This window comes from Lissotriton vulgaris, chromosome 7, assembly GCF_964263255.1.
Source record: "Lissotriton vulgaris chromosome 7, aLisVul1.2, whole genome shotgun sequence".
Classification (NCBI taxonomy): domain Eukaryota; kingdom Metazoa; phylum Chordata; class Amphibia; order Caudata; family Salamandridae; genus Lissotriton; species Lissotriton vulgaris.
Genome location: NC_141695.1, coordinates 583,907,033 through 583,928,589, shown reverse-complemented (window position 1 = coordinate 583,928,589; position 21,557 = coordinate 583,907,033). Strand labels below are relative to the sequence as shown.

Here is a 21,557-nt window from a genome sequence, read left to right as displayed (position 1 = left end):
AGTAAAAAGTCATATAACCATCCACTTTAGATAGGTCAGGCGTTTCCGATGGCCCCTACTCTGTCAGTCTAACAGAGGAAGTTTTACGACATCGGGGTAAAGTATGCAGTCCGCCCAACTAAAAATCAGGCAGGCCGATCTTGAGTCTGACAGACAGACGTTGTAGTTGCAACAGAGTACTCTGTGCACCGAACTCTAAATCAGTCCCAGAGTCTCACCTGATGTAAATCACTATTGATCCTGCTCTTCGTGAGAACAGTCCATCCCGAACCTTGGTCATCTCACCATTCAACATGCATCCTAGTGCTTTTTTAGTTGGTAAATTTGAGACTCATCCCCCCCTCCACCCCCCGAATCTCCCTGACTATGCTACACCTCTTTTATTTAAACTCTCTGTACATCAATCTATTGTTAAGTAGGTTATTGCTTTATAAGTCTGAAACATACACATCTAATTTGGCTTCCATGGCTTAAGACCAGAGGGGTGAAGCCATTGAAAACTGTTAGCTTAAAAAGCTGTATACAACCAAACAAAAAGTTCACACTGGCAACGTTTCCAATATACCTATAGGATGCACGAACACACCAGAGGTAACTCATAAACAGAGAGATGGGTGGGCCAATTTGACATTAGTTGGAACACATGGTATCCTCTCGATCTTGCATTGGGGCAGGTGCTGACTCCAGCACACAGTAAAACCTGAAAAGTACTGAACAGCATAATCGGGTTCTAAGACCAGCATAGGCTGCAAGAGAGAATTACACCCCCAGAGAGTGGAAACAGGTGCAGCAGTGCAAATGTTTCTAACATACAGAAAAGGCAGAACAGAGGCAACAGCAGCGCAATCTGCTATTCCTCACACACATCAGGCGAAGCGCAGACAGCATGAAAGCAAGCCGCCTTACGCACACACGCACGCGACGTCCCGCACAGGCAGCCATAATCATCGCTTTCATAGAGGTTCCATGTGTAAACAGCACCTTTTTCATCTGTTTTTTTTTTGTTTGCTCATATTTTCCGGGGTAGATGAATACTTCCTTATTTTAATTGTCAACAACGAGACACCCAGGTCTAGCCTCCTGTTCTCTTTTGTCTAAATGCGCTATTTCTGTAATATTAGCCTTTAGCCCCTTCCCGCTAGTGTTTTTCTGTGCACATTTGTCACGGTGAGAGCCCCAGTGTTCCCTCCCCTCTCGCGTTGATAGGCCGGAGAAACCTTTTCTTTTCTCGGTGCAAAATGTTTCCATTTCATGGTTTCCATTGACATAAAAATGTCAACCAATAATAATTCAGACACGTTTTTGTCTCTGATATTACTTTAGTGATATTAGTAATGAATATGATAAGACAGGTGCAAGGGTCTTTTGCAAACACAGCAGAAGTGACAGGGCTGTGGGGCGAGATGTGGCCTAATGGCCCGCATTCCAACTTTGGAACTGTGGAACCAGGTTCGAGTCCCAGATTTGGCTCCCCCATCCTGTAATTCTTGGTAAATCACTTGATCTCCCTGTGTTTAGAAATATTCTGGCCTTGTGTAAAGCAAACTGAAGGTCATATAAAGCGCTTTACAGCTATGGCACAGTTCATACAGAGGTGCACGTGTGCCCTTCACCCACAACAGGTTCTGCACGGCGGGTTGGCATGCAAGCAACCTTCCCTGACCCATTCAGTGCAGGAACCGGCACTGGCCGTGACAGTGCACAGTGAGGTTCTGCAAGGAAAGCACCCGGGCTCTGGCAGGGCTATGCACATTCATTTTTGTACTGGATGCTGTGAGGCGCAGCGTGCTGGCACTGCCACGCTGGGAAGACCTGGGCTTAACTGCCCCATTGGCATGCAGTGAACAAAGTGCCTTGGTGTAATACACGGCCCGCCGGGAGGAGCTCCCTGCTGCCAACATGACAGCCTGACAAGTCCAATTCTCGAGGCTTGCTTATCCCATCTGTTTCTTGGCAACAAGCTCTTTACCCGCCATTATGCCTGGAGGGCCTCGCACCGGTGGGCTTCAAGATTTGCCTGCAGTCATTATTGTCCCATTATGTCATCCCTCCCTCACCCCCTCCCACCCCCTCCACCCCCCTCTCCCTGGCGCAGGCTCCTGGCTGTATTTTCACTGCAGATGCCACTTTTGGTCATTATTCTGTCTTCAGCGCAGGTGACGTCTAATGCTAGGCTTACAGATGTACTTGGTTTTCAGTGCACATGATTACAGGCACGTGAGGTCTGGGGGTGAGGGGTCTGTAGCTAGACCCCTAGAACGAGTCAAGTTCAGATGGCAGCCCTATAAACACCAAGGTGACGACAATGGAAGGGATGCAGAAGGGAACGCGAGGGGTACCAGATTTGCAGCCTTGTCTGTATTAAGTGGAAACCGCCCGAGTTAGTGTTGTAATTGTAATCACATTCACCAAGATCACATTAGTGGCCACTCTATGCAAAATACGAGAAGTAGTCATCTCAGTGCATTATGGGCAATACATAACAACCATAGCTGAGATGCCCCAGGCACCAAGGAAATAACATCAGCAATATGCTTCCCCTGTGTCACATGATTTATCACTCAACTGGCAGCTTTACATTTATTTTGAAAATTCAACCATGTTTCTCCAAACAGCAGTTCTGAAAACACACATTTTCGTCTTCATGCACACGTTTCCATTTTGGCATACGTACATTACTTCGCTCAACCAGAAGTTCCTAGATTAGTGAGCTGGACTGCACACTTGAGAATGACCTGCAGCTGGGTGAAGAGCTGCTCTGGGAATCCAGAGTTTGAGACTGCTCGATCTTCTACAACAGACCGGGCAGTCTCTAATATCCTATTCCTACAGAGAAGATTGTCCATCACATCGCGTGTTAGTAGGACACACTCTGCAGTTCAATGCCTAAGACGAGAGGGGTGAAGCCAATGAAAACTATAAGATAAAAAAGCTATAGAGGGAGAAGCTACACCAGCAAACAAGATGGCTGGTAAGCTCCCGGCTCCGCCGACCTCCGACTCCTGCCAGAAGATCCTGTTATTTATCCTGTTTTTGCGCCCTGCCTCCGTGTGTATGAACCGGACTGGAGCTTAACGGTGCAATCCCGAGATTTCTACCAGTTTGATAGGCAAAGATACGTCGTGTGGCAGTTTGCGGCCTAGACCAGCCTGGAAGCCGGGGTCTCGAGTACTGGCCCTGCTGGCTTTCAGTTGAACAACATCGGCTTTAGTGGTGTAACAGGGTCCGGTCTACCGAGGTGGATTTTTTTTTTCTTGGACCGAAGTTGACGATGGTTGGCGGAATTGGTGAATATTAAAGGAGGGGTGACAACACACAATTGGAGCGACGGACGGGGGTCCCTGGCCCAGTGGCCCAGTTAGGGCCCCGCCGGTGTTCGCTGGGTTGGGATCTCCGCCGGCGGTGGCTGAGTTCGGATTGTTATTGTCCCCAATGATAAGTCCTCCTCTGAAATCGTCCGTTCCGCATCCACCTACTCCCCCCGGGGAGACCGGGCTCTCTGGCGACGTGAATATGACCGAAACCGAGCGAGATGTTGTGGAGCGGACTGAGAGTGATCTGTCACTACGAACGGTGTTGGCAGCCATAGGGTCACTTCATGTTTGCATTGAAGCCCGCATCCATAAAATGATAGTGTCTTTGTCTGGAACTGGACGGATGGGACCGGACCCTGGTCCACTACAAGAAACGGAACGACTCGAGATACCCAAGATGGCCACTTCGATGGAGGAAGCAGACCCCGTACTATGGGAGACGTTGGAACCTTTGACCAGTGTTTTGGGTGCCGAGAGCAAGCTCGATGCCGCAATTGGATTGTCAGGCCTACGATCGTTGCCGACTATGGATGGACTACCTGATGGACTACCTGATGCTCCCTTTCCAGAGACTTTGGGTGGGAACTGTTGTTGGTTTGAAACTGCGTCACTCCCCTATACATCGGCCCCGCTAAGATGGCGGACGAAACAACTTTGGGAATCCATGACGGTGTGGGGAGTCTTTGGACTTAGCGGAGTTCGCCACACTTTCATCTCTCTGCTTTGTCTCGGATTGAACTTTGCTGCAGCTTTTTTGTGCATTGACTATCCTGCGGAAACGACAGTTTGTCCGGAAGGGGCGCACATGTTTGATCGGAAGGGTCCAGGATGAGACTGTGTGATAGAGTTTGCCATAGGATATTACTGGACACGGGGTTTGCAACCATGATGCGTTCGGGAGGTTGGGTGGTGTTTGGAGTTTCCCCTATTGCGCTACGTATGTGCAGCTTAATAGATTTTGAGACCTTAGTCTGGGTATTCTTGGCTTTGCGGGGGCAGCGGAGACCGGGGGCATGTATGAAGATGCCCTCCTCCATTTTCTACTTTTAGCATTTAGTTAGTTGGGGCGACAGGCACACTGCTAGTTGGGGTTAGGCGATAGCCATATGCAGGGGTGCAGGGTGGGGGGATGGGTTTATTGTTTTGTCTACTTTTTTGTTTTTATGGTTTCTTTTTCTTCACACTCCCTTTCTCCTTCCTTTTACAAGTAGAGTTGGTGGAACATCCTGACTTTGTTGGTATTCCAGTATCTGGTGCTCATGCTTCTCCTATTATTCTGATTTTATGGGTGGGCAGACTCTGAGAGCTTGCGCCTACTGTGAATTGTATATTGTATTGTGGCACATCCTGTTTCTCATACATTGGCGTAGGCGTATCAGCCGTTTCTTCACTGCTTAGTATCTATCCTGTATCAACATCTGTCCGCCTTCTTATTATGTCTGAATGAATGGCACCTGATATGTCTTTTACTTTCTTTGTTTTGAAACTAATAAAAAAAATTTTTTTTTTTAAAAGCTATAGAGAAGCAAACAAAATGTAAACACTGACAATGTTTCCGAAATATCTATAGGATGCACGTACACACCAGAGCTAACTCATAAACAGAGAGATGCGTGTGCCAATTTGACATTAGTTGGAGAGGAGGGTATTCTCTCGAGCTTGCACTGGGGCAGGTGCTGACTCCAGCACAAGGTAAAACCCGAAAAATACTGAACAGCATAATCGGGTTCTACGACCAATATATATGCTGATACTTTGAATAGTCAGCACAGAAGAGCAAGGTATTTTTTGGGTGAGATGGAAGATACACCTTACACAACAGCTCCCTTCACTTTCTGACCATCTCTTTCTGGAATTCTGTGTTGCTCTTCTACTTGCAACTTTTGCTGCAAACACTTTGTCTCTCATACTTCTCTGAGGCTTCAGTACGATGTAGAATGTATGGCATGTTCAGCGGGGCTTTGGTGAGTACCAGGAGGGCGTGGAAGTTTAATAAGATGTCGGATGAGTTCCACAGAGGCTGACAATTGAGACTTTTAGAAGTACTGGAATGAATGTGGCACCGATTAGAGTGAGCCTAGAATGAGTTAGAGTGAGTTCCCAAATTGTTGTAGTCAGTTATATAAAAGCTGGAGTGAGTTTCACAAAGGCTGGCGTGAAGATGCACAAGGGCTGGACTGGATTCCACACAAGCTAATGTGAGTTCCACATAGTTCACCAAGGTCTGTAAGAGGTCTGAAATGGTCTGCAGGGTTCATTGATGGCAAGACTCCGTTCTATGGAGGTGGTTTAATTTCCACAGCAGTTTAACAGGTTCCACAAGAGTAAAGTTGGCTCCATTAGAAACAAATAGATTCTACTAAAGCAGGAGTCAGACCTGAAAGGGATGGGACTAAAGTGAGTGTCACGGGGATGAAGTGAGCTATCTAAGGTCTGAGATGAGCTCCTCATTATTGTAATTATCCCTTTGTATTCTCTCCTTCTTATTATTCATATTATTTATTATTGTTATCAGTAACGATAACTGTATTATTATGTTTCTTGCCATTATTATTATCTTTATTAATATTACTGCTGTTAGTTTTTAAAACAGCAGCAACAAAACACGATAATGATTGTTAGTATTATTCATTTTTGCATTTTTATACTGTATTTTATGCCCATACTTGTCTTTTCTATGTCATGTTAACTATAGGCCTTTCCATAACTCAGTTAAGTGGTGCTCACAAGCACTGAGAATAATTATTCACCTGGGATATGTTCCAAAAAGTCTGTGGAATGTAATTAACAGAGACTAGATTAAACTTCACAAAAACCTGAATCTCCTCATGAGCAAAATGTTAATTTGTTCTGGATATCTCACTGTTTCCTTTCTCTAGGTGGATCCATACCTGCCGTTCGAGTACACATGCGGGGGGATGCTGGAACGCATTCATGTATACATCCAGAACCAGGTCTGTCTCTCAATTGAGCAATTTTAATTCTGAATTCAATCAGCAGCTATCCACTACCCTCTGTAGCCATATGCCCTTTTGACCACAAAAGAACTTACCTGATTCAAGTCTTCTTTCAAGCATGCACATCTTTCTCCCGGTATACCTTTTGTTAATTGCTAAATTTGTCTCCCAAAGTAACGCCTACCCATGGGAAATTATATATTTTTCATTCATCTGGCTACTGACTTTTAAGTTGTGCTTTGTGTTTATGTTACCATCTGATATTGATACCTATGTAGTGAGATCTTTCTGATATTCGAATCTCACCTTACACAGGCAAAAAGTGAAGGCGTTTTAATCTTTAATCTGTTTATACAATAAACAAACCTTAAATGAGCAGTATGTAAAAAGCAGAAAAACACTCCTTATCAACAATACAATATAAACAGTTCAATATAAAAGATCCAGGGATTCATAATCACATTTTCCAAATAGATTAAACATACCTTTGTCGTTAGATTTGTAAGACTAAACACACAACATCACACACTTTTAAAATCATCCAGTTTACAGATGTATAAAAAAGGTTAATTTATGATAAATAATGTTACCTTTTACAAACAGTGGTTTTAAAAATTGCCTTGTAGCATTCACATAAAATGTACAAAATAATACAAAATATATTGCTGATTGTATTGATGATCCATCATATGGGCAAAGGAATCTTTTCTGGTCCCAGTGCCCTATTTTAGGAAATGCCATCATATGATGGACTATTCCTCAATGAAAACATACTAAGATATATGTATGGCATGAGTTCAAAACATTAGAACGATACATTTGAATTCCATCTCCTCTGATGCATGACTAGATAACCTCTAACTGGCAATTTAAAAGAGCTCCATTGATGCTCTCTCATTTTTTCTGTTACCAATAATCAAAACCTTCAATTAATTTTTTTATATTGGTTTATCTCCTCCGAAATTTCTAAAAAACACCTGGTGCATTCAACTTTTTCAAGATATCTGTAACATTTCCTAGCCAAGGGTTTTTTCAGCATGACCAAGGGAAAGACAATCCTGTAGAATAGCCCAGGTAAACTAAGTTTACCAGGGCGGTCGGCCTCGAATCTGGGGAACCGCGTTCGAGTTTCAGCAATGACGCTGAACATCCTGTGATTCTGGCCAAATCACTTAATCTCCCTGTGCCTAACAAAAATGAATGTGTCCTCATGTAACATAAGTGGTGGTATGTAAAGCGCTCTGATACCCGATACCTTCGGGTCAAGTTTGCGCTATGTAAAACTCCGTTAAAAAAAAGTCTCTGTTTTATGACAGACTGCATACCAAAAAAGGACCGGTTTTATATAAAAAATACCTTCAATATGGGAAATTCCAAGCTTTTTATGAATAATGAACACAGAGCTTGAATGTGGGAGTGCACGTAATCGCCTCAGCAATGTATTTTCTTGTTTTGAATTACATCATTTTGATCGAATCTCCATAGTCCCGCCCCATCCATGGCTCCTGCAAGACACTTACTTTTATATATCGCCAACATTTCTCCAATAGGTTTAGTACCCAACTTGGTAGCAAATTCCATGAATCTGTGGTCATACACTGAATAAAGCAAACACAAGGCAATGATAGACAGAGCGCTGAAACTGTTCTGACACTCACCCCCAGTCACAGATCTTCGTTGAATCCATCATCATTCTTTAGCTCACTTTGCACCCCAGTTAAGACCCAGCTATATGCAAATCAGTCTTGACCCTGGGCTTCATGGGAACAGTCCAGCCCGAACTGCCAAGCCAGGTCTTCCCTGAACTGGACACAAGAATCCTGGGGCTGGTATTGGGGTAACACCCCTCACCAGCCAGGCTAACTTGAATCCAATGGCAGTGAGCAAGGGGCCCACGTCAGGGCATACCCTGCCAACTTAGGGCGAACAAAGCAAACACAAGGAGATGATGGACGGATCGCTGAAACTTTTCAGACACGCAACCCCAGTCACATATCTGGGTTGAATCCATCATCATTCTTTAGCTCACTTCGCCACCCCAGTTCAGACCCAGCTATATGCAAATCAGTCTTGACCCTGTGCCTCATGAGAACAGTCCCGCCCGTACTGCGAAGCCAGGTCTTCCCTGGACAAGAAACAAGCAACCTAGGACTGGTTTCCGGTTTACACCCCCCATCAGCCAGGCTAGCACGAATCCAGTGGCAAAGTGTGCAAGGGACCCACGTCTGGGCATACCCTGCCAACTTAAGGCAAACAAAACAAACACAAGGAGATGATGAATGGAGCGCTGAAACTTTTCAGACACTCACCCCTAGTCACAGATCTGGGTTGAATCCATCATCGTTCTTCAGCTCACTTCGCCACCCCAATTCAGCCCTAGTTATATACAAATCAGTCTTGACCCTGTGCCTCATGAGAACAGTCCAGCTTGAACTGCCAAGCCAGGTCTTCTCTGGACCAGAAACAAGCATAATGGGACCGGTTTCCTTGTGTTTGCTTCGTAAATTTAATATTCAGATATGAGAATGTTGAAGCTCCCTTTATCAATCAATCAAAGGTTGGTGAAGTGAGACTACTCACCGTAGGGTCCCAAGGAGCTGGGCGGAGGGGGCGCACAGTTCCAGGATGTTCATCAGGGTTCATCGAAGAACCAGGTCTTGAGGTCTTTCGTGAACTTGGATAGTGTTGGTGCCTGCTGGAGGTGGAGTGGGAGGGTGTTCCATGCTTTGGCTGAAAGGAAGGAGAAGGATCGTCCTGCTGCTCTGGTTTTCTTGATGCATGGCACCGTAGCTAGGGAGAGCTGGGTTAAGTGGAGGAAACTCTGTGGGGCAGGAACGAGAGGTGTGGTTTAGGTAGGCTGGTCCGGTGCTTGTGGAGAGCTTTGCGGGCATGGGGGAGAAGCTTGAAAGTTAGTCTATTTTCGACAGGGAGCCAATATAGTGTCCGCAGGTGTTTGGTGATGTAGCCGTGGTGAGGTAGGTTGAGGACAAGTCTGGCGGAGGGGCTCTGTACATTCTGGAGTTTGCTGGTGAAGATTTTGTTGATCCGGCCGTACAGTGTGTTGTCATAGTCCAGTCCGCAGCTGATGAGGGCGTGGGTGATGGTTTTCCTGTGCTTGAGAGGAATACAGTTGAAGGTCTTTTGTAAGAGACGGAGGGTGAGGAAACAGGCGGTGGTGACGCATTGATTTGACAATTCATTTTGAGTTTGGAGTCCAGGATGATTCTGAGGTTGTGTTCGTGGTCGGAGGGGGATGGAGGGTTACCGAGGGCGGGGGTCCACCAGGTGTCGTTCTATGCATCTTGATGAAGGGCCTATGATGAGTACTTCTGTTTTATCTGAGTTGAGTTGTAGACAACTGCTCTTCATCCACCTGGCGATGGCTTCCATTCCTTCTTGGAAGTTATGTTTGGAGATGTGGGATTCTCTGGATAGAGAGAGGATTAGTTGGGTGCCATCAGCGTAGGATACCATGTTGAGCCCGTAGGATCTCTAGGTCCTGGATGTGATCCAGCGATAGACGGCGATAAAATAAAATGCGCTTGCACGTTTTGTGATATTTATCGCATTTGCTTGCTAATATGGCCCTCAATCTCTCCGTGCCAAAAACATGTGTAATGTGATCTTATTGTCATGTAAAGTGCTGTAATGTCTATGAGCCAAGATAGCGTTATATATAACTGCAAACATAAAAAATAATAAATGAATAAAAAATGTTGTCGTGAAAAATTGACACCAATTTAAAGAATGCACAAGAGAAAATGGGGAACAGCAATGAAAGCAGGTATCGGAGAGTGCAAACACCTAATACTGCGATTTTTGGGCACAGTTCAAGAGTTGCAGAAGGAGTGCCAACAAGGTCAGAGGTCACAGGTTATTTAGAGGCTGTTAGGTGGGTCCTATAGAGGAGGCTGAGGGTGGCGCCTCCCCCCCACACACAGACGCCATCTCCCCCCACACCATGAAAAAAATGGTAGACGAGGAAGAGGGAGCCGATAATTGAATAGAAAATTTGTTCGGGGAGACAAAATGTTGACAGAAACTTTAAAGTCGTTAAATGAGGTTAAGGGCTCTCATTAATAGTTACCCCATCAGCATAAGTGGCTCCTACTGGTTAATATATACTGGTCGTTAATTACTCAAGGTTAGTGTAACTGGTTATAAGTCCACTTAAGATTGCAACTTGGATCTGGCCAAGCAAGTGCCTTGAATTTCCTGCTGCGTTCAGTATCATAGACGCCAGCCATAGGAGTTGAATTTCTCGAAAATACAGGCACATAATGACAAAAAACTCCTTGTGACAAAAAATGTCCTATTTTAATAATAATAATAATTCAATATTTGTACAGCTCGAACTTATCACCCCTAAAGGGGTTGGGACCGTTGGGGAGATTAAGTTAGTTATTGCTTTGAGGCACATGATGCTGAGCTGCCGCTGAGGATCACACCGTGAGCCTTACCTCCGGAGTCACCCGCCCTGACCGCTGCGCCACACCTCTTCCACCCACACCTCCCCTGAAGTGGTGACATCACAAATTACACTCAATGATCCAGAGAGACACTTAAAACGGTGTCAAGCAATTTCTTCCATTTAGCATATTCCTCAGAAATGCTGCCAGGTTTGGAAAGACCTATTCCGAACACAATACATTTACAGATAAGCAAGTGACTTCAAAAAAACAGACAGGCTCAAACAACAGTTTCTCAGACAGGAGTTTTTCCTAGTGGGTAAGGACACCAGATGGAAGGGGGTCGCAATAACTGAAGGCAAACATTTCGAGAGTTATTAGTAATGGCTAGCACTGTGAGGCAGAGAAATAACCTGACAGCTGAAATGGTGAGTAAACATAGAGATAGGACAAAAAGGCATACATGGGGTGGAATAATATATAGAGACAGAATGAACAAGCATTTACAAAGCAATAGGTCTTGCAACTGCGAATTTTGGAGCTATTGGCATTGTAAATGGCAATGCCTTTTAAAAAAATTAAACCCCATTGTTATTTACAATCCCAGAAGCAACACCTAATGCATTGCACAGCGGGTGTCTGTTACTAACCATATCTCGGAAGTAGGGATGGTGCTGTACAGGTGAGAGATGCAGGGAATGTAGATGCAATGTAACAGGGTTAAAATACCACCACTGGTGCGGAGTGGGGTGTAGGGTGACAATGTGCACAGAATTATGTAACTTGGTCGGGGAAGGTGGTACCCAAGGTCCATGGTCAGACTAGGCTGGGCCCTTCTCTTGGATTCACGCTCTCATCCCTAGTTGATGGACTTATTTTCCATTGTTAATGGGTTTGCACCCAGCCTAAGACGCCCAAATCACTATTCTAGGCATGCACTTACAATGGTGAATTAAGTAGTGTCAAGCTATGCAGGAGCAGTGACTGGGATCAGCCCTCTGCCTGCGCCTTGGACCTTCCCCGCCGCCATATTTGTTGGCCAATGTTGTCACTTCAGAGGGACCGAGGATGTTAGAATAGCTGGGGATGTTGCAAGGCGCCCCTGCTTGGTGTCTGCTGTACCTCCCTGCAGGGGGCGCTCGACACTGCCTTAAACGTCCCCTCCCCTGAAATGAAAATTGCGGCACGTATTAGTTATTCTGGCTGCACAATGTAGAGTTCCTCTCTTCTTTTTACTCAGCAAATAATCTTCTGCAACCAGTGGCGGCTGGTCCATAGGGGCGCCGGGGCAGCGCCCCGCAAAAGAAACGGCTCACGGCAGTTCCGGCCGGCAACAGGAATGTAAACAGACAAATTGCTTTCACAATTCGTCTTTTTACATTTCCAGGCCGGCCTGTGCTTCACTTGTGAAAGTGCGCACAGCGCACCCAGGCAAGCCGCTAGAGCAGGGGTCCAGAAGATGGGCCATCTGACTGCGCATGTGAGTGAGGAGCGTTGCCCCTCACTCACATTCACGACCCATTAGGTATGCTGCGCATGCCTAGTTTAGTGCAGGCGTCTAAAGATAGGCTCATGTTGGGGCGGTGACGTGTTTTTAGTAATGTCGCCCCATGCCCTATCAAATGCCAGCCGCCCGGCCCCCCCCGTCGCATCCAATCTCCTGATTTGTCACTGCAGTTAGTTTCCTGTTGAGCAGCAAAAGAAAAGAGCGGGGAGAAGTTAGTTTGCGGGACCGGAGGAGATGCATGGTAAGTTCTTTTCATTAAATTAATTCTCGCCCCTTCATGCCAGCCGCGACGGGTCAGGGGGTCATTTGCATATGCTTAGGGTATGAAACGCGTGTGGGTGCACACAAGGTACGATATGTGGCGAGTCGACATATAGTAATACTCCAAGATTAAACGTAAGTGCTGCCACTAGCTTGCACAAATGACTTGAGATAGTTCAGTGTGTTAAAGCATCTGCTGCAGAAATGTGTGCGTCTATTCCAGGTCACCCGTTTATTTCACGGCATGGGGTTTTGGAAATGTAAAAATTCTCAGAATTTCTTTTTTGATAGTTGCAACAACAGCCTTCAACAGATTTCATTTTATAAACATTTTCCAGAAAATGAGTTAACAACTGTCACCACAAATATAATGTACTCTTTGAACTAAGGTTATAAAATTTCAAAATGTTAACAAACGGTAGAGGTGGAATAGCATGATATATGCATTTATTATTGCATGCATGTTGGTGTATGTTTGTATGTGAATTTGTATAGTACATACCTATGGCTTACAGGATGGCAAATACATGGGCGGTAGAAGGTTTCCAGCATAAAAAGGTAGGGGTGATGTAATATGTAAACTGGCACATCCTTCAACATCGATCCTAAAGGCTTGTTAGAGTCCATAATTTATTTTTATATGGTCATAAAAATACATGAATGATGGATGGATGCAGGGTGGGTGCATTAATGATTGTTCGGTGGATGGGTGGGTGGATGGGTGCATGGATGGATGCATGCATGATGGGTGGTGGATGCATGAATGATGGATGCAGGATGGATGGGTGGATGGGTGGATGCATGAATGAATGATGTATGGATGCAGGATGGGTGGATGGATGGATGGATGGATGCATGAATGATGTATGGATGGATGCATGCATGATGGGTGGATGCATGATGGATGGATGGGTGGATAGGTGGGTGCATGAATGATGGATGGATGGGTGGATGGATGGATGCATGAATGAATGATGTATGGATGGATGCTTGCATGATGGGTGGATGCATGATGGATGGATGGATGGATGGGTGGATGGATGGGTGGGTGCATGAATGAATGATGATGGATGCAGGATGGGTGGGTGGATGCATGAATGATGTATGGATGGATGCATGCATGATGGGTGGATGCATGATGGATGGATGGATGGGTGGGTGCATGAATGAATGATGTATGGATGCAGGATGGTTGGGAAGATGGATGGGTGGATGCATGAATGATGTATGGATGCATGCATGCATGATGGGCGAATGCATGATGGATGGATGGGTGGATGCATGAATGAATGATGTATGCAGGGTGGGTAGGTGGATGGATGGGTGGATGCATGGATGCATGCATGATGGGTGGATGCATGATGGATGGATGGGTGGGTGCATGAATGAATGATGTATGGATGCAGGATGGGTGGGTGGATGTATGGGTGGATGTATGAATGATGTCTGGATGCATGCATGCATGATGGGCGGATGCATGATGGATGGATGGGTGGATGCATGAATGAATGATGTATGCAGGGTGGGTGGGTGGGTGGATGCATGGATGCATGCATGATGGGTGGATGCATGATGGATGGATGGGTGGGTGCATGAATGAATGATGTATGGATGCAGGATGGGTGGGTGGATGTATGGGTGGATGTATGAATGATGTCTGGATGCATGCATGCATGATGGGTGGATGCATGATGGATGGATGGGTGGATGCATGAATGAATGATGTATGGATGGATGCAAGGTGGTTCGGGCTCGCTCGCTGCGCTCGATCGCTGCGGTGCAATATGCAAATTAGTTTATGCCACACCACTTTCAAATGTCACCAGCCGCCCCTGTCTGCAACGCAGCCTCATCCTCCAGACTGCTCAGAAACCAGCACGTGTCGAGCTGCCCCTCTGGCTCGTCTTTGCTCCTGGTTGAGGGGCTTTGAATAATTCAGACAGGCGCTCTGCTTAGACCCAGCATGAAGCAGCCTGGCCGCGCCGTCCTCCGCCCGCGCAAGAACACTGTTTCTTTTTCCGATTATTGCTTTGTTGTTCCTTCATAGGATTTCTGTGCCAGCACACCAATGGAGGCGAACAATACAGGGAAAGACACCATCCCCCTCCCGATGCTGAACAACGCCACAGTCTTGGTGTGGCCAACCAACGTGAGCAGCCCGCAGATCTGGCCCCCGCCGACGTCCATGCAGGTGTGGCTCTCAGACCCCGGACTGTCCTGCATTGAGACCTGCCAGGAGCACGGGCGGACCTGTGAGCCGGCCTTCTTCAGGCTGATCAACAGGAAAAATGCATTTCAGCAGTAAGTGTTTCTGTATTCCAAAGTAAATGACTTTGCGTTAGCAAAGAACATATTGGTTTGTGAGGAAATACCAGAACCTAGTGGTCTATTCTGATACCTGTGTCATCCATTCTGAAAAGATTGCCTTTAGAGGGTGAATACACAACACGCTATTCAACCACATTTGTTCTTGTAACACAACATGCTATTCAGCACATTTTTTCTTGTGTCACCAAAATATTCAAGCTATGATGACACCTTTGTCTTCCTGGAGCTAGAGGGTAGAACATGGGTCTGAGTGAATTAACTCTCACTGGCATTTTGGGAGACTTGTTAACAGAAGGTACACTCTGGTAGAAAAAGGAATTACGTAAAATCTTGCAGTGCATAATTTCTAGAAATTCACAAAGTGCAGGAATTTTGCCCAGGTCTAATAGTGAGGAATATATCTACAGTTTTCTCCTCTTGTCTCTTCTCCATAGTGCGAATCTACAGTTTTCTCCTCGCCCCACTGCTTTTAAGCAGTGAAACGTCCAGGAAACATAAAATGACAATAACTTTGAGTTATCATCATTTTATGATTCTGTTCTGCTTTGCGTGCGAGCCAAGCAGGGCAGGGCAGAGTGGTTTGCCCACTCCTAAGTGCATGTGACTGTTTGGCCGGCCCTCTGGGGCCACCCAAAACACTCATGCACGCTTTCCCTGTTGTCCCTGCGGGCTGCATTACAACCTGCATGGAGAACATGCTCCCCTTCCCTGGCTGAGGGTCGAACCAGGACGCTCGGGCCAATCACAATGCTGCATTGTGATTGGCCAGGGGAGCCTTGGTGCTAACCAATCACAACCCTGCATTGCAGTGTTGTGATTGGTCTAGAGTTTTTGTCTGGCTGTGCTTCCTGTTCCTTGAGTCTAGACAAGGATAGCAGGACCAGAGACGTGGGACCAGGCTGCAAGGTAAGTGTTGTGCACATTTGGTTACGTAGAGGGAACAGAGAAATTAAGACTGTGTTAAAATCCAAAATGGAAGTTAAGCCTCAATCGGGCCTAGTATAGCCAAGCACCACAAAATATAGTTCTGCAAAGTGCTGTGTTTCTGTTTTTGTGCAGAAATGTTCACAATGTAAATCAAATACACCTTTTACAAATGTTTGCACTGCGTAGCATAACTACATACAAATCTGGTCACTAACGTACTGGAATGTCATACCGTTCTTATTTGTAGGAGCTATTAATTTAGAGTTATCTGGAGATTTTTCAACTCTCCGTCCTCTCAGAGTAAGTGGTCATCCTGATTTCTTTGGAATTGGCAGTATAAGATTTTTGAATATTTACCCTTTTAACTTTCCACCTGCATACACGACTCTTCTAATGTGCTAAGGAATATTGTATTTATGTTTGTTTTTGTCACAGAAATAATTCCTCTTTTAGAGCATTAACTGGTGCCTCAATATGCTAAAAATCAGCCCACTTAGGCCCTTATTGTAAATACGCTGGTTTGTTGCTAGGATGCCAGTGGAATAAGTTTCTGATTACAGTCAGTAACCAAGCATTAGAAAGCAGCATGTTTTCCCCATAATGGGGAATAACTTTTCCAGCCAGTTTTCCTGTTACTAGGGAGAAAACTGCTGACATTTTCTGCCTGCTCTCAACTGGTGTCAGCAGGACCGGACTGGGAACACAAATCACCCCTGCAATTACGTCAGACTAGCAGGGGTATGGGGCCCTGGTTGGGGCTGGTGGAAATTACTGCTGATGTGCTTTTGTTACAGGAGGCTGATTTTACAGCACTGCTGCAAAACTACCCTTCAGTAACAACAAGCATTGGCATAGCCAATAGATCTTGCATTTGGCACCTTATAAGTGTTTAGCCATGCGACAGTTGGTGTTGCACCAAGGAAATTCTGCTACATAACTAAATACTTATAGGGTCCAATAAGCTAGACCTATTGGCTATGCTCGTTTGTTTTTTGTTGCTGTTTTGTTTAAGTTGCCAGATCTACAATAGCTGGACATGGTTTTTGTTAGGTCTTGCCTTTGCAGCGCGTATGCGCTACAAGGCAAAAAGACCTTTTCCCATCGCTTTGTATTTTCAGCCAAGCATGTGCACGCGCTCCATTGCCGTCACTCAAGGGAGCGCGCGCCACCATCTGGCAGAAATTATCGCTCCTGCGAGTGAATAGCGCCCACCCCCCGCCCCCACCCACCGTGTGAGGCGCGCGTGTTTGTACTTGTTTTTACAAGTTAAGCACTGGTGTGCAAGTGTGAATGCAGTGTGCATGTGCGTCTGTTAAAATGTATGTGGTGTGCATATGTGATGGAAGGATGGTAAACAGAACCAGTTCGCCTAAGAGAGAAGTCTCCATGACTAATACCAGAACGCACGAAGCCCAGCCGCAGCACTCAGTCCAATGTTCCTTTTCAGCACTATACAGCGTAATTCAATTCTCATCATAATTTCATTGAGCCGATACCACGCACAGAAGCTGCAATTATCGAGCTGCGCGTCTTGTGGAGAAATGTATGCACAAATGTGAGTGTGTGGGTGGGGGGTAGTAGAGGACACACAGCCAAATAAGAGCACTTCTGATCAATGCTGCAAAAACAGTATTCAGGGAGAACGGATGATGGAGTGGAAAAGATGTCAGCTGATCAGTTATAATGTAGCTGTTAGCTCTGAGGTGGTGGGCGGAAACATCACTGAAATAGCTCTGATTCAGAGCACCAGTGCCAAAATAAACAGTGACGATGGAAAATGTGATTTAACAATCTCAGCTTTTTACAGCAAAGCAAGTGCCATCCATTGTGCAATAACTTTGAACGAGGGTAATAAATGGTCACTAAACTCATCCCTTCTTGTTTACTTTTCCCCACACAGATCCATGCATAGTCTTTTTCCAATGATCATTGTTTTTCCCCAAACGGCAGATCTTTATTTGCATAAAGAAGATCCGTGCATTTCTGTTGTAATGAATGAGCTCTTCACTGTCTAGGCATTCCAAAAGAAGCACCACTTAAGCATGCTCATATTCTACTTATGAGGTCTATTCAGATTGTGAGATCTCAGTGACATACAGGTGAAGTGCCCACATGAGTACTGCTGTGTCGTTCTACGTTGTACTTCTGTCATGTGACCTCTGTGAATTTGGTGGTTGTTATCGGTTCAGAGGCTGCTTGTTCTTTCTTCTCTCCCTGTCTTACGGTTAGAATCAGTACCACTGCTGGTACCAAGGATATTCTACAGCATTCTCTTTCCAGAAAGTTTAATTCACTGCATGTGTTGGTCATCATCTAAATCATGCTCAACTAGGTTCGAAGGTGTTTAAATTACAGTGTGTATACCCACTGGTGAGCATTGGATTTTGACTCTCAGCTAGGTAGTGTGTTACTAAGCCCTCAAGCACATTCATTGCAGTCATAGACTCAATGCACTGGTCTTCTATGGGCAGCGGACCTGGACTCACCAGCAGCAGAATCTATTGTCTGGTCTTTTGTAACATGGAATAGTGGCATATAAACACAATATATTTTGTTTCATTTATTAAGAATTTTAGTTTTTCAAGCTTTGTATAACAAACAAGAGATGGAAACGAAATATGGAAATACAAAATGAATGAATGAAACATGAACATTGGAAACATACATTGAGGATAAGCGTCTCTTGCTCGAGAGGAAAGAAAAGTAACCCCTGAAGGTCATTTTAGTCAGAAAGTTTGGTTTGGACACATGCAGTGGTCCTATTGGAAGGGAAGCACTAATCAAAACATACAACAAAAGGTAATACATGCAAGAACTCAATTGTTCAAAGACAAAAGTGACAAATAATCTGCACTCGATTTATTTCGTAATATATTGACAAGTGTGAGTGAGAGTGTATGCTAGCTTCTCTATCTACCACTTGGGACGATGGTTGTTTTATTTTTGATGGCAAATGTGATCCATGAAACCATTTTTAGGTCTCGCCTATGCAGCGCACATGCGCTTGGAATCAATCAGCTTTTTGGGCAAAAACGTGTATGTTTTGCATTGCCTTGTATTGCAGATTGTGCACGTTTGGCGTTTCTCTTGCATGAGCGAGCTTTGGTGACATCTGTTTGTAATTATATTGCAAACAGTAGGTGCCACTGCTCGCTCCCGCAAGGGAAACTCTGTGTGTGTGTTTTTCCCTGCTTTCGCCTTCTCCGCATCCCCTATTTGAACTTATTCGTAGACGTTCATCGTTTCCCTGCTCTAGCCCTTGCTTTATTAATGACGATCTGCTCTCATCTAGCCCTTTTCCTACATCTGAGTCTCGTCGCGTGGTCTTTCTCTTGACTTATTTTTGCTGTGTCTCTTGTTGGCTACCTGTTGTTGGCTTCATTAACGCATCTGCTGGGATCTGGGCGCCATGTAAAAATCCCAGTGTCATCCACTCAGCTTCCGTTCGTTCACTAAAACTCAAAACATGACAATGGCTGCTATTTGCCCTGCAGCTGCAAGGATGGCAATGAGCATGGTATGAAATAAGCGCCGTATTCTTGTGACAGTATCTGTTCTGTTACCTTGCATTTGTCTTCTTCCAAGTGACTCCTCCCTTTTTAGGCCCTTCAACATGTATGATTATCGTCCGAATGCATTCACGTGAAAGGACGGCCCTCACAATTCTATTTATTTGCTCGCATAAAACATCTAAAACACAAATATGTTTTCCTGTTTTTCTCCTACATATATGAAATCGAGTCCACAACATCCTTAAGGCCGCAATTGTTGGCAGTTCCCTCAGTGCTCTTAATGTATTTCTGCTAAAAGAGATCTGGACCATAAAAGCTTTAATTCTGTCAGATGCTACTTACTTATGGGTTACTGTCTTGTTTTATATTTACCTTTTTTCCACTGTTGATTTTTTTTAATTCCAAGATTAAATTATTTCCAGATTGCAAACTTTATGAACGTTCAATTACAAGGTCCCAAAGGCAAGACCTATTGGCTATTCCAATGCTTGTTAACAGTTCTTTCCATCAAATGAACTTGTTTTCATTGCTCTGAATGTTATTTCCATTCTGGTTGTAGGAAAAAGTCATTCCTGGGGATGTGGGGTCTGCCTAGCTGTGCGCATGCGCCAAACTTTGCAAATGAGGAAAAGCCTGGTTGAGGCGCAATATACAAGTGTGGAGTGAGTGAGCCCCAGGCAGCATGACTCACTCACACAGGATTTCATGCACTGCACCTGCATACTCAGCATGGTTTAAGGAAACTCGACCCACTCCCACCCAGGCATCGGACACATATTTACAAGAAACTCTTAAAAGAGCCTGCCTGCTGCACTGACGGCTGGTGGTGTGTGTGCCTGGTGAAAGCGTGCACGGACGGATGGTGGTGTGTGTGCCTGGTGAAAGCGTGCACTGACAGTTGGTGGTGTGTGTGCCCGGTGGAAGTGTGCACTGATGGCTGGTGGTGTGTGTGCCCAGTGAAAGCGTGCACTGACGGCTGGTGGTGTGTGTGCCTGGTGGAAGCGTGCACTTACAGCTAGTGGTGTATGTTCCTGGTGAAAGTGTGCACCAACGGCTGGTGGTGTGCGTGCCCGGTGAAAGTGTGCACCGATGGCTGGTGGTGTGTGTGTGCATTGACGACTGGTGGTGTGTGCCTGGTGAAAGCATGCATCGATGGCTGGTAGTGTGTGGTGGCTGGTAGTGTGTGTGCCTGGTGAAAGTGTGCACTGACGGCAGGTGGTGTGTGTGCCTGGTGGAAGCGTGCACTGACAGCTGGTGGTTTGTCTGGTGGAAGCGTGCACTGACGGCTGGTGGTGTGTGTGCCCCGTGAAAGCTTGCACTGATGCTGGTGGTTTGTGTGCCCTGTAAAAGCGTGCACTGACGGCTGGTGGTGTGTGTGCCCAGTGGAAGCGTGCACTGATGGCTGGTGGTGTGTGTGCCCGGTGGAAGTGTGCACTGACGGCTGGTGGTGTGTGTGCCTGGTGAAAGCCTGCACTGGTGGCTGGTGGTGTGTGTTCCTGGTGAAAGCCTGCACTGACGGCTGGTGGTGTGTGCCTGGTGGAAGCGTGCACTGACCACTGGTGGTGTGTGTGCCTGGTGAAAGCGTGCATTGATGGCTGGTGGTGTGTGTGCCCGGTGAAAGCGTGCACTGATGGCTGGTGGTGTGTGTGCCTGGTGGAAGCGTGGTTTGATGACTGGTGGTGTGTGTGTCTGGTAGGAGCGTGCACTGATGGCTGGTGGTGTGTGTGCCTGGTGGAAGCATGCACTGATGGCTGGTGGTGTGTGTGTGCTTGGTGAAAGCGTTCACTGATGGCTGGTGGTGTGTTGCTGGTGGAAGCGTGTACCAAGGGTTGGTAGTGTGTGACGGCTGTGTGCCTGATGGCTGGTGGTGCATTTTTGCCCAGTGCAAGCGTGCACTGACGACTGGTGGTGTGTGCCTGGTGGAAGTGTGCACTGATGGCTGATGGTGTGTGTGCCTGGTGGAAGCATGCACTGATGGCTGGTGGTGTGTGTGCCTGGTGGAAGTGTGCACTGACGGCTGGTGGTGTGTGTGCCTGGTGGAAGCGTGCGCTGACGGCTCGTGGTGTGTGTGCCTGGTGGAAGCGTGTACTGATGGCTGGTGGTGTGTGTGCTTGGTGGAAGCATGCACTGATGGCTGGTGGTGTGTGTGCCTGGTAAAAGCTCGCACTGATGGCTGGTGGTGCATGTGTGCCCAGTGAAAACATGCACTGACGGCTGGTGGTGTGTGTGTGTGCTTGGTGAAAGCGTTCACTGATGGCTGGTGGTGTGTGCCTGGTGGAAGCGTGTACCGAGGGTTGGTAGTGTGTGACGGCTGGTAGTGTGTGTGCTTGGTGGAAGCGTGC

The 21,557-nt window shown here is 46.0% G+C and overlaps 1 protein-coding gene across 2 annotated transcripts in view; it reads left to right on the top strand.

The window, feature by feature from the left end:
- The window catches only part of MGAT5B (alpha-1,6-mannosylglycoprotein 6-beta-N-acetylglucosaminyltransferase B), a 795,006-nt gene that overhangs the window by 721,566 nt on the left and 51,883 nt on the right, over nt 1–21,557 (top strand). For both annotated transcript variants that reach the window (XM_086930672.1, XM_086930673.1), the window contains exons 15-16: nt 6,194–6,268; nt 14,496–14,749. In XM_086930672.1, the coding sequence (XP_086786798.1) occupies nt 6,194–6,268; nt 14,496–14,749 (329 nt within the window). The remainder of the gene's footprint in view (nt 1–6,193; nt 6,269–14,495; nt 14,750–21,557) is intronic.